Genomic DNA, 13886 nt, shown 5'->3' on the forward strand with positions numbered 1-13886 from the left:
TTGATATTGTAAGGAGAAATTCTGTCTTGGTCACTTATGGGAGTTAAAGGGTTAACTCGCACAATCCGATGAGTTCCACAATGCAATTGAAATGTAGAGTTTGCATCATTTCCATTTGAGAGTTCTTATCAATCTAAAGAGGAGAGCAATATTATCCAAATGAAGCTAGTGAAGCATTTCTCTCTGTGTCAAAACAACCCTGGCAAATTACAGCTTTCCTGTTCAACGAATATTGAGTCAGCGTGGTGGTCAATTATCATCGAATTTAGTTTTCTGACCAAAAAGGAACATAAAATTCCCACAGAGAGGCTAAATACATTAGCAATATCTTTTTGCCAATAAAGCACGCGTACAGCGATAAATCCTGCAATCTAATTGGTTCCTTGAGCGGACAAGATTTTGTCATATACAACGGTAATACGTCCCCAGATCATCATGCCAATCTATTTTCGTGAATTGTCAACGTTTTGGGTCTAGATATGCAATGCAACTAATAAATTGCTTTCCAACAGAAAAGCGATAGCAAAACGTACTGCACCATCCACCGGGATTTTTACCTACTGCGGGATCTCGTTATATAACCCTGACAACTGGAACCAGATCTTTCAAGTAGGTAGAGTATAACAGGGTAATTTAGTATTATCAACTAAGTTGATAAAGTAAATCGGCCACTGTAAAGAGTTTAAAAGCTGACGTTTCGAGTCGGGCGTTAACCACTCGCCAGAGCGATTGGAAGAATTGTGGGTTGTTTGTGTGTTTATATGCATATACTCACAGTAAGTTATTAACTCAGTTTGATAATTCTAAATTACCTTTTCAAGTATTCGTTGATTTTTCCATGAGTTAAGTTAAATGGTAAAGCAATTGTGTCCTCGCATTCTGTGTGTAATCAAAGCTATAACAAATTTGAGGAGGTTGTTTGATCATCAGCATCCCGACTCGAGCACAAACAGCGATAGGACGGTTTGCACGTCGTCTCAAATGTTTAAAGGGCAGTCTACACATGATGTTTAGCATATTTTGCCTCATTTGCAAGCGTCAAGTTCATTCAAAGATGGTATATTGTTGTTAAATTGTCAGTTTTGAATGAGTGTAGCCGATGAGCATTTGATAGTCTTCATGAATTGGTAACAGGAAACTGGATCGCATATTCTGTTTGTGATTAACATCTGCTACTCCAGGTTCGCGATTGTCAGATTTTGTTGTTCACTCGTATAGTAACAGACTGACTGAAACTCTACTCAGCCCTATACTTTTATTAAAATGTATACATAGATAATTTTTCCCTATGGATATTTTTTGAAAAAAAAACCAATTCACTAATAAAAAAAAATTTCGGATAGAACTAGTCGAGGGCCCTTGGTTGAAGTTTTTCCCTGCGTCGATTATCCAAGAATGTTTGATGTAGTTTTTAAGGAAGGATCACAGATCTACGATGTTATGATAAAAAATAGACTTTCGGTAGGGTATTTGTTATTGTTTTGTGTTCTTGCCTTTCTTTTGCCTTCCGGAATTGTTTAGTTTTATTTCGCCTCCATTTTTTACTTTTTTGAAATCGAGCTTGAGTACGAAACCCACTATACATAACGACAGGAGCCTGACAACCACTTACATGCACGAATTTATTGATTATAAAACTTCTCATACAGTTAAAATTTCACTCGACCATGAATACTATACTACTTAGTAAGATGTACCAGGCTGAGCAAAACTAGGCAAAACTAATCGACTGAAAAATATCACACTTTCCTCTGTGATCTTGAGCGATATTACAATAAAAACCATTCTGATCCCTACGGTCTTTCTCTTATCTGTCGAGAATAGAACGAAGACATAGCAGTCCTTAAACATTGAAACAGGTTTGTCTTCCTAAAAATGTTACCCGGAATCTTTTACATGAATGGCGTTCGTTTCTAATCTACTGTTTTTCTTCTACTTTTAAAGTTATGGAAGGCAACTGAGGGCAGTGGGCAGACTCACTCATACCATGCATACACATCAACACAAGTTTTACCGCTGTTGTCTTCCTCTCCGTCGTCCATCCAATCCTGTCCGTACCATATCTGCATCTCTTGGTTGCTCGAGACAGACAATGGATTGACGAGGTTGCGAAAAACCAGCTCAGTTGAGTTATGGTGATATCCAGGAAGAGTGTAATAGTGTGTTTTGTTTCCAAAAGCACCGGAAGGTAAAGCTTTCAAGTCTTTGGCAGGGGGCAGAATGGCCTCCTTATTGGCATCTGTGATGATTGTCATCAAATTTTCTTCATAACTTGAGTAGGTGCAGCCCCAGTAGGATGAATTAGTTTTATCGTTGCAGCGCACCGACCCTGACGTGTGAATAAGCTTCATCGTTTTCACTCTTCCACTCTTTGTCATGTTGAAGGAACCATATTTATTATCTTTGGCTTCAAAGCAGACGGGTTCTTCACCATTTATCTTTTGCCAGCTCTCTAAGATAAAGTTATAGGATAGGTAGATAGTTTTTAAAGTTAATTAAACTATATTTAAAAAAAAATAGCTACTTTCAGCCAACACATTTTCGAATGGTACTAGGGTGACAGCCGTTTGCAAGATAAATTCCAGTGATAAAAAAGGTAAACCATTGTTCTTTTCGTTTGTAGTTCTATTTCAATTACTAAAAACAAACTCTTTCTTGTCTGTAATTCCCCTTTTTTGCAGAAACACTGCGACGAGATATTATTTTGGTACGTTTAATTGAGGAGTCGGAGTAGGAGAACAAGTTAAGCAGGCAGTGGGGTGATGATGAGTCGACTAATTTAGTCAAACAATTTACCTTTACAATAGGCCTCGATGACCTCGCTATTCTCGTCAGAGTAAATCCAGTATTTCCCGTCAGCCATCTGGTTCCCTTCACTCGCTCTAATCTCACCACAGGTTTTCGCCGGAAGTTCTTTGATGGATCCGAGGGGAACTACGTCAGAAAAAACAAATTTTATGTAAGAAGTTTACGACATCAAACAGTTCGATACCTCCTGATGCGACAGGATAGGAAAAAAAACCTCCTACCTTTCCTGCTTGCGTAAAAGCAGAAAGAAATAAAAACTTGCTAATTCTATCAGATCTAGACTAAGAAATGAGATGGAAGACAGCGATAATAACGCAGCGAAACAAACAAAAATTTTGGTATCATCGTTAAACAATTTTCAAGGTTACAAAGGAAAAGAGTTGCTTGACTTCATAATTAAGTCAAATATTATCTTCCCACGATGACGTTGATGAGACGATGATTCCAAAACGTCGTTTCTTTAATTTTGACTTTTCTCTGTATTTTGAAATACTTTACCAATATTGAAACAATCCCCGAAATTGAATCATCAAAAGGCTCGTCATAGGAATATATCTAAATATATAAATTTTGTTTCTCTGATATTTGAGTTTTCTTTAATCGGGAATGAAAAATTAAAAAAAACAAGTTTGACGCAGATGCAAAAAGCTGATCGAGGGAACGTAAATTGTACCTCTGTTTCTAGAACGCTTCATGTAAAATCTCCTCTGATCCGGCATAAAATCTTCCGGTCTTGCTTCCTTTGTACGATTATTCAGTTCACAGATATTTTGACCAATGACGACATTGTAACTCTGACATGTGACTTCTTCTTCACACCGGAAATAACACTCTTCAGGCAACTGATCGCGATACATTTTAAACACGTGACCTTTCAGGTACATTCCGCCAATGGAGCTTTCCGTTACACGACACTGGCTGTTAGCGTTGAGTACACCAATCCGGGACATCAGAAACATGGTTGGCAACCAGAACTTTGGATTCATTCTGAGGTGAATGTAGGTGCCAATTGCTGCACACAGATTAAGTACCTATCAACACAGTTAACAATGCTAAGATTAAGTTGTATATGGATTTTCAGTCAAATTAATACCTCAATTTACACCTTAGAAGGATAAGTCAATCCAAAAAGGTTTTTTTGTTTTGATTTCCTTCGGCCTCCACTGGTTGAACGTATTAATATTAAACATATGAACGTGTTCTGTTCAATTAAGTTACGAAAAACTAATCATCGACAGCAGTAAGAAGTGACACTGCACTTTATATGCGTTATTAAAACAAGCGTGGAGTCAAGAAAGCTAGATATCGGCCGCGTTCTTCTTCTGCTTTTTTATGAACCCGAGACACAGTCCAGGTCCCATAAAATCAGCCGACAAAAATTATTTTCATTAAAAAAATGATTACCGTTTCCGGTTATTGCAAATAATCTATTTGTTTATTTTTTTCGACGATTTTCCCTTTTGCAATGGTTGGCGTTTGCTTATTGTTGTAATTCAAAACAGCCAAAAGAGTTATGATGTCAGATATTGGTTTTCTTTATTTTTGTACTGACAGCACCGTTCATTCCGAGGTTTTCAATTTTTGTAAAGTTCGATGATAGTTTATTTATTACTATTTTTTCTTAATTACTAGAGTCTCCGAATAAAAATCCGTAGAAAACAAAGTTTTATATGCCATAACGAGGTTTTTTTATGCAAAGTTTACCCAAAGACATGAAAAAATGAAACTTTTAAGGTGGTCTTATAAATGGAATAGAAATGTCGAATTTCGATCTCAATTTACCTCATCAGAAGTATGTCTCCTAATGTCGAGTAGGTTGCGTTAAATGTCGACAGGTGCTGCTTCTAAATATAATTATATTATAATAAAGTTCGGATATATCGAGCGCTGTCATTGGTTGAAAGAGCGTGCTATATGAGAGTATAGAGCATAGAGCTGAGCTAAAGCTGTCACGCCATCTGCCAATTGTACTATGTTCGACCTTTTCCGGGACTTCTTTTTAGCTTTTTTCCGATAATTGAAAGTGAAATTTCGGAACTGAAGCGAGCCGGCAAGTAGCAACAGAAGAACCAAAGAAAGGTTTGTAAACATACCAGGCGCCGTAATTTACGTTATTAAAACGTGAGCAGATACGAAAATCCTCAAAGGAAAAACAAAATAGACATTCCGAGTTTTAAATATTTTCACACTCAGTTAGATTGCAAGCTTACGCACGGTAATAAAAATCAAACACAGCCAACACTCGTATAGTATATAAAGTTCAGAGTTCAAAAACAAAACAGAACAAAACAGAAATGATGAAAAATATAACCAAACTGGCATAACCATTAAAATTCATGCTAATCATGACGGTGTCTGAGCAAATATGATCATGCTGAAGTCCATCGCGGCTCGCTTATCATGGCGATCTCCGGTCATCACAGTAAAGCAAGCCTCAGAAACTACATCGGCTGCCCTTTGAGTGAAAAAATAAGAGCTTGCTCTGATATCCTTTCCGATGTGTTGAGTGGAAGGTCACATCAGTCACTGTAGCCGAGTTTTGCGGCGCTGTCATCCCAAGCGATCTTCATGTTCCGGTGAATTCGGCTGTCGATCATTCAAAAAACGCTCGCCTTGAACAGTTTGTTTTCTACCTTGTCATGTGAAAGAACTCGCGTGTATTTATGAGCCATAATTCGGTTGAAGTTCACTGAACATTTTACTTCAAGATTCTGTATTAGAGACTTAAAAACTTCAGGCAGAAATGTTAAATTCGACCTGCCGAACTATTTTAGTTTGTAAACTATCACAGGTTGTGAACTTTGATGGTTTTTGAACTTTGATGGTTTGACACTTTTGACAGCTTTAGTCTTGTACAGCCAATCAGATTATTTGAACCATTCTGATAAGGATTCTGATTGCGTATTATAGCGTGCTTTATAAGAGTATAGAGTATGCTGACGACAATATTGTTCGCTTTGGAAATAAAGTTTGTGTGTTTGTGCTCTAGCCGCTTCCTGCGTGCTTTATAACAGAACAGAGCACAGTCAAGGCTTCTCTATTTGTTAAATGGTTGTCAAGTTATGAATTCTTCATCACTCGAAGCGTAGGATATTTTTTCTCTAGTTTTCAGAAGTAACTTTAAATCTCTTTTAAGCAAAAGTGTTATGTATCAAAAACACTCAAATGAAAATATAACTTTTACCTTCCATTTTGAAATTAAATAAGTTCTGCCATTCCCCATTCCCTATTTCATATTCCCTATTTCATATTCCCTATTTCATATTATCTATTTCATATTATCTATTTCATATTATCTATTTCATATTCTCTATTTCACAGTTCCTATTTCCTCTTCTCTATTCTCCATTACCGCTTTTAGTAAAATCCATTTGCTTGTGCTTATTAACACCAAATTGCACTCAAGAACCGGCTGAACGATTTGCTCGAGCGGTTTTACACTTTTACGATTATCGCTAAGTCGCCTTGAAGAATCAAAGTGCTCTGTGAGCAAACTCGTGAATTGACACATGATTTTTTGGATTATGTTTAATGTTATCTGGTTTAGGGAATTTTGTGGTTGATTGTCATATCTAGAGTACGAGCAGTAGTTCAGTGTTCGCAGCAAAGAAGCAAAGTAATATTGGGATAAGAAGGCATTGCAATTGAAATGATCATGCTTTTACATTTGACAAGGGTGGATGCTGTCATGTGTTTTAAACGTATATCATTTTTGTTTCTGGTTCAAAAGAAAAGGTTGGAAGTAAATGTGGGTGAAAAATGAAATTTACTGTCTACCATTGTAAATATTATTAGAAAAGCAAGGCAATACTGTCTTAATGAAAACATTAACGATTCCCTCTTTATCAAATGAGACAAACAGGAACGAGTTTTGAGTGATATAACTTAGCCAAGACTGCCACCGTCATTTTGGATCTCCGCCTGGGTAGATTTCAGTCACGTGCTAGGCAACGTATAATCAAGAACAAGATAGAATTTCATTTCAGGCCTATTTATCAATTTTGTGGTGTATAACTTTCGCATTTTCGTTCGTAATATTTATTTTGAATTTTCAAATTGTCTTGAAACTTAAAAGAAAATCGTTCTTTAAAACTTCACTGAAAATCGGTAGCTAAAATTGTTTGTTTAGGTGTTATTTGATTTTCGTGATAACTTGTAATTTCGTCAGTCGCCGGCATCTTTTGTAGCTTCACACAGGAAAAACACACGATACGAAACGTGATGATCGATTTTGTCCTCAATCTCACGCCACAACAAAAAAAGCTTTTGAACATCTGTAAACTCCGAACGCTTCGCAGTAAGTGATATTTTCAATGAATCTTCGGATTGTTTTCAAGTTCAAGGACTGTAAATTACAATTTTATGAAAAACGAAGGTTGTTCTGTTATTTAGTGTGAATCCTTGCATGCCTGCCTGTCGCTGGCGCCGCTTGTTGAAACTAAAACGAAAAAAAAAACTCTTTTAAGATTATCATTGGCTTCTTTTTCACCCCACCACTATTCTTAGTAACAAAGGTCGCTATTTCATTTGTTTATTGCTCGCCAAAAACTATCAAATGCACTCAAAAGCCTTGCATTTTATTTGTGGCACACTTTTAGGATAACAAGATAATATCTGGTAAAACTGACATTTAGGGTAAAACGCTTTTTTCGGCCATAAATTGTGTCAGCTACGTCATAAAGCACTAAAGCAGATAAATATGTTCTCAGCTGCGCCTCGAGCGACTCTCACGCTTTTCTCGTCCTCTCCAAACATCCCCGCGTGATCATGAATCCATACCTAGATGTACGCATACTAGGCATGAGCCGCAGTTTTGTATTGGCAAATCTTTCTTTTCTTTTTGTCATTAGAAACAGTTCCCCCCTTTGGAAACCGTCAGAACTTATTTTTCGATATTTTTTCGTCACAATTTTTACGAACGAACCAGATCTACTTTCTAATACTTCCACACCGAAAGTACTTTGCATTCCCTAAGAGTTCGATGATAGTTTTTGCAAATTTTTAATAGTAAACAAAACGTTATGGGCCATATAACAGGGCTTTGTTACGGAAAGCTTATCCAAACAAAGAAAGGAAAGAAACTTGTTACATGATCTTATAAATGCAAAAGAAATTATTTACCCTACCTCAACTAAGCTTAATTTACCTCTCCTGAAATATGTCTTTAGATTTAGAGTGGCTTGTGCTAAACATAAACGATAGCCGCCTTATGAGTACTTTATCATACAAAGCAACTTCCTGCGTGTCTCTCGATTTGTTTCTTGTTTGATGTGATAAATAGCCCAATAACTTTTATCGCAGAGCAATATGTTTTCATAACTTTTATGTTTAATTAATGAATTCTGGCACGAATCTCAATTAATACAATAGCAGGATATCTTAATTATTCTCGCACATTTTTTACAAATTTTACAAACAGCTTTTCTTTATGTTTTTTCTTCTTGCAAATTGCTGCGCCAAAACTGTTTGTTTTTTTATCACTATCTTATGGTGTCTTCACTATTCCTAAATTGTCTGATCATTAACGTTCTATTGACATACCGCTCTACGGCACACAGTACTGAAAAGCTTGTATTTCCCGACATCATCTGCCAAAGACATATACATGCTTTTGACACGCAAAATTGATTATAAGTTTGAGCTCATGAGAATAGGAAATACAAGCTAATACTCGACCATCACGCGTGTGTATCACACGTACAGCAGAATTTCCTCAGGTGATATTCCGGGTGATAAAAAAATTTATCGAAAGAAAAAAAGATGTTGTTAAAAGCGTGCACGAGGCCCGTGCGAAGATTCTTGGGCACAAGCTCCTTGTTTAAAACAAATAACTGTCATCAGGATTTGATAGAACGATATCAGTATTTACTCAATCCCCTTTTCCAATAAAACAAGACTATTAGTAAAGGGTCTCAATGAGCCTTTTTTAAGTCGTCAAAGCGACTAAAGGTTAGAATTTGCCGATCTTTATACCCAACAGCTACATTTAATCACCGTTTTATGGCTAACGGTTAACCCCTGATTGTCCTGATTGAGGCCCTTCTAGTATGCGAACCTACTGGTTTGCATACTATATCTACTATGCTATATACGCTGCGCCCACTTTATGGAATGCTCCTCCTGCTAATCTTCGCAGCATGCATTTCAACTTTTAAGTCATGTCTTAAAACTTATCTTTTTAAATTAGCTTTTAATATTTCTTAGATATGTAAATATCTATATACAAATGATGTGATTTATTTATCATCTCTGGAATTTATTGTGTATGTCTTATACAAGTATAATTTAGGTAACTTATCGTTGTAATGCGCTATTGATCACTCGGCAAGTTAAAAAGCGCACTATAAATTAATGAATTATTGTAAATTATTAATTATTATAGGCTGAATTGAGTTTGAGACAAACGAATGTTGTAGAATTTAGCAAAGTCACATATCAGGTTTTGGTGCTGCTGTTGGGTTTTTCACTTCTAAGCATAAATCTACGATATGAAAATTGTCTTTCTAGGCCATTTGCTCACAATAGCAAACTCTTTCATTTCAAGCTACTGAATTAAAACACGTGTACTACTACTACCCCCGGGCACGGACGACGGTAAATGGCCGTGGGTTGTTCGGGGGAGAATTTAAATCTTCCGACTAATCGAAGAATGGTACAAGCTACGGAGCGTCCTGAGCAAAAGAATGCTTCGACCGAAAGAAGTCGCCAACTCTACTCCGGGTTTCAATAAAATTATCGGCCATTTTATTCACCGATTTCGATCAGTTCGAGAGCCTGAAGGGTCAGGGAAAGAAAACGAAGTTTGTGAACTCGATAATGAACTTTTCAAATGGTCGTTTAAGTGTGCGGCGGAGGTGTTGTTTGACGAAAGGTTTGGCTGTCTTGAAGAGGAAATCAACAAAGAGGCACAGACCTTCAGAAAAGCCGTCAGAGATTTTCTGGCGAATGCAGTCGAGGTCGGTGTAGTGACAGTGTGGCGATTTAATCTTTAATTACTGGGCTTCCTGTCTAGTTAAGTGTCCACGCACGTGTCAGCGGTGTTGTTAAATCGCACATGACTCGTTTTTGTTAGGGCCACCATGTTGTTCTCTATGTAAGCAAGAGGTCTTGTTGAATGAAGCAGGTAATTTAGTGTTAACAACTTACCCCTTTATTCACTTGTTAAATAAAACCTAAATTGTGCAAGGATTGACCTTCTCTTTCATTACAGTTGATTTTTTGCTTACTTGGTTTTAAAAGATCTAGGAGAGCCAGAAATTTAAAGAGTTTTTCCATAATTTTGATACGATGTACGATTGTGCCGAACTATTTATCGGGAGAGGAATCAAGGAACTGGAGGTGAAGTCAAGCAAGCGATCAAAGGAAACAGACCATGACTTAGCTGGGTTCTTCGAGTTCCTCCGCTCCTGCGGAAAGCTGACGAAGGATGACCTGTTAGCGAGCGTTATGGATGTTCTGTTTGCCGGAGTTGACACTTCGTCCAACACGATGCAATAGGTTCTTTATACGTTGGCCAAAAATCCTGAGAAACAGAAGGTTCTTTGACAGGAAGTGCTCTCAGTGGTTGGAAATTCTACCTTTGCAACGCCGGAAACGCTCGCTCGTATGCCATACCTGAAGGCCTGGTTACGAGAGACCCTCCGCCTATATCCTGTTCTCTCTGCTATCCCGCGAAGACCGAAAGACATAATATTAGGGGGCTACCATATCCCTGGGGGCACTGCTCAAGTTGAGTTCCTTGTTCAGCAAATAGGGCACGAAGAAAGTATTTTTGAAGATGCCGAAGCGTTTAAACTGGAGAAATGGTTGCGAAACAAAGATACCGCTTTGATCGAATCAGCAGAGGCTTTCGCTTCTCTTCCATTTGGTCGACGTATTGCCGCGTTAGAGCTCCATCTGGTGATGGCCAGAATCGTGCAGCAGTTTGACATCTCTCACCCAACCCGGTACGTCTTAAGAGTGTGTCCTCTAAGGAACATTCCACCAATAGAGCGTTTCCCTTCATAGCACTGACCGGTAACATAAAGTACACCAATCCGAGACATCAGAAACATGATATTCAGTCACAACTTTAGAATCATTTTGAAATGACTGTAAAAGGAGGCCTTATCGCGCTTCGTTTAAGAACCTATCAGTACAATTCAAAGTACTTTAATTCTCTGATAATGATAATAAGGGGAGGTATGGTAAATGCTTTGCACAATTTTTAGTTACTCGCTAATACACACTATAAAACCATTAATTCGTTCGCTGTGCTCACTCGTTCCATTTCAAAAGCTGCTCAACTCAGTTATTGACTATAACTTTATCTTTGAAATTTCCCTGAAAGGCAACGAAACAGCAAAATAACAAGAAATATTCAGAATTACATATTCGCTTTCAACTGGTTCGTCTCTGCATTTCGAGAACTGAAGAAAATATTCTTCCACGTATAACCCTCATAGACGTGATAGTAATTTTCCAGATGTGCCGTGGCTGTTTTCTTTTTCTTTACACCCTCTGAAAGCTTGGAATTTTCGATGTCCTATTTCTTTCTACGAAAGGCGCCTTAACTTTTAAAAAAAAGCGAAATCAAACGAAAGCTTGACATTTATTTTCAAAGGAGGTTTCGCAGAACAATCCTGCGGATTTTTTCGTTGAGTCAACGCCGTCATAGGACGAGCGCAAACGAGCTAAACGCGCGCGTGAGTGCGCGCGTTTTGTCTCTTTCGCAGTCTAAGTGTAATGCCATCTTTCGTCCAGATTTCCTGACCCTTCTCCTTGCTTAAAATACAGCTCCAGGTTGTTCAGAGCCAAAGACCTCGATCATTCGCTAATGAGTGACTTCATCTCACGACACTAAGAATTTTTTTTTTTTGCGGGACATGTAAGAAACATTTATCGCGGAAAAAGCCTATTTCTAGTATAGTTGTTCTAGAGAAGTTTTCGTGCTATTCTCGTCTTTCGAATGATATTTACACAACAATACACATCATGTAATAGCTGGTAGTAAAATTCGTTGATGGTGACAGGAGCATGTCAAAACGCAGTAATTGTTTTATGATATTCAAAATAAGGTTTTTCCTGTTTAAATCTAGAGTAAGAAATACTTTTGCATCCATTCTATTTGCGAAATTATTACCTCGCTCCTTGCAGTTCGAACAGCGGAGAAAACGTGATTCCCCTTAAGTGTTTTGAGTAAAAATCACCTATCATGATACCTTCACCCGTTCATCAGTAGGTAACAGAAACTGCCCTGGTACTCGTTCATTTCAGGCGCTAAGATGAGAGAATCATTTGGAGAGGACCTAGTAGTCGTAACAAAATTCAGAAGGCATGTGATATACAAAAGCTATTTTTATCGATGGCTACATTGTCGACAAGAAGGCATTCACTCCTAAATTATAGTTGATAAACTGAAGACATATTCAAGGCACTTGTTTGACAATCGAGTATATTCAACCCCCATAAGAACTAGTATAGATTGGTCAGTAATTTCGATTTTGGGAGACGAAAACGTCACAAAGGTCTGTTATCTCCGGCTCTTGGTTAGAAATTTCGCTAAACGTAATTTTTGAATAGAAGCAAAATCTGCTCTTATTTGAAAATATGTGAAATGGTGATCTTTTGAGGGTGCTAATTTCGTTGTGTTTCTTCTATTTTAGAGGATATATAAAAATCTCCATGAGAATTTTTCAATAATCTTGAGAGAACAACTTAGCCTTGATTATGTGTCAGATATAATTACGATACGATAAGCAAGACACTCTCAGCAGGTTCCTCTCTCGCTATAGAAAAGTGAAGCTTTTCCGAATTTAGAAAATGTTTCTTTCTTCTCTTCTGGTTTGATCAGGCTCCCCTTATATTCTAAAGATTTGTATCTATTTTGTTGGTATAACTTTGCAGAAAGTGCCAAATCATTGCCTAACTTCGCGAAAGTTAGATCATGAGGCAACCTCGAAAGTTGCATCAGAAGAATTAAACACTAATGCACTCATGACACCTGCTTATAAACAAACTAGATATGTCTAATCTTTCTTCATCTCTTTTTGATTTAGTTTGAATTGAATTCCAGGCCCCCTTTTTCAAAGGTCTGTACTTATCAATTTTTGTCCAACAATTCAAACGAACGAACTGAATGGACTAAACGACAATAACGTTTAATCTCAGGGGATTTTCAACTTTCTGAGTGCTCTATTATTATCTACAAGGAAAAATTGTCAGAATACGAGGCACTATACGCTATGACGGGGCTTTTTCATCATGAGGCAAAACTTAAAGAAATAAAACAGGAAACGTTCCAGATGATCTTACATTGAAATGAAACAGAGACACTTTACCTTATAATTACTTCACTCTTCACCTCAACGTTCCTTACCTGAAGTAAGACTTTAGAGTCAACGGAGGATTGTTTTTAGAATCGACAGGTGCTATTTTTAATTACCACTGTAAGCCTAGTGTATGGCCGAGTTAAAAATATCTCATTAGGCGAATCATGCGATGCCTTTTTTTTCTTCTGTTAAATTTTCGGAAGTAGCTCCAAGTCACCATTAGCAAATTTATTTTAAAGTATTTAGATTTCAACTTTCACCTTTATTTTCAGCCAGTTTAAAGTTGTGGACTTTAAGCGAAGTTCTAGAGTTTGTTTTGTATTCTTCAACTATCCAGCTGCGACACGATATTTTTCAGACATATGAATAAAGGGGTAAGTTTCTAAAGAAACTGTGGTGCTGCGTCGGTGGGAGAGTATAGCAGGTAATTTAGTGTTAACAAATGGGTTGAAAACGTAAATTAGCCACCGTAAAGGGTAAAAAAGCTGACGTTTCGCGCGTTAGCTCTTCGTCAGAGCGATTTTTGATGCTACTCTGGTTTTAGATTTAATGAATGTAACCGAAGAAGTTACAATTCAAAGACCCAACGTTTCGACACTCCTGTCTAGTGCCTTCATCAGGGGTGATCTAAACGCTGCAACAAGACGTCCTTTTTTATATATTATGATCACTAATTAGCGGCCTTTTCTCTGACGAGGTGTAAATAGGCGTCTGGAAGCAAACCGCCATCGTCACGATTTAAAGGAGCGTGGGCGGAGTTAAAATGCC

The 13886-nt window shown here is 37.5% G+C and overlaps 2 protein-coding genes across 5 annotated transcripts in view; one reads left to right on the top strand and one right to left on the bottom strand.

The window, feature by feature from the left end:
• LOC131776839 (uncharacterized) overlaps positions 1-13886 on the top strand; it is a 222902-nt gene that overhangs the window by 13163 nt on the left and 195853 nt on the right. The gene's annotated exons all lie outside the window — the stretch shown is intronic.
• LOC131791577 (uncharacterized) lies at positions 1626-13177 on the bottom strand. Of its 4 annotated transcripts, none has more exons than XM_066160083.1 (4): positions 13166-13177; positions 3482-3820; positions 2797-2934; positions 1626-2452 (listed from the first exon to the last, which is right to left on the bottom strand). In XM_066160083.1, the coding sequence occupies exons 2-4, from the start codon at positions 3792-3794 to the stop codon at positions 1977-1979; spliced, it is 927 nt and encodes a 308-aa protein (XP_066016180.1). In that variant the 5' UTR covers positions 3795-3820; positions 13166-13177; the 3' UTR covers positions 1626-1976. The 4 variants fall into 4 exon arrangements, with proteins under 4 accessions (XP_066016180.1, XP_066016179.1, XP_066016178.1 ...); XM_066160082.1 differs by lacking the exon at positions 13166-13177 and adding an exon at positions 13128-13161; XM_066160081.1 differs by lacking the exon at positions 13166-13177 and adding an exon at positions 13128-13158 and having other exon boundaries at positions 3482-3839.

The sequence above is a fragment of the Pocillopora verrucosa genome, chromosome 13 (assembly GCF_036669915.1).
Source record: "Pocillopora verrucosa isolate sample1 chromosome 13, ASM3666991v2, whole genome shotgun sequence".
In the NCBI taxonomy this organism is placed as follows: Eukaryota; Metazoa; Cnidaria; class Anthozoa; order Scleractinia; family Pocilloporidae; genus Pocillopora; species Pocillopora verrucosa.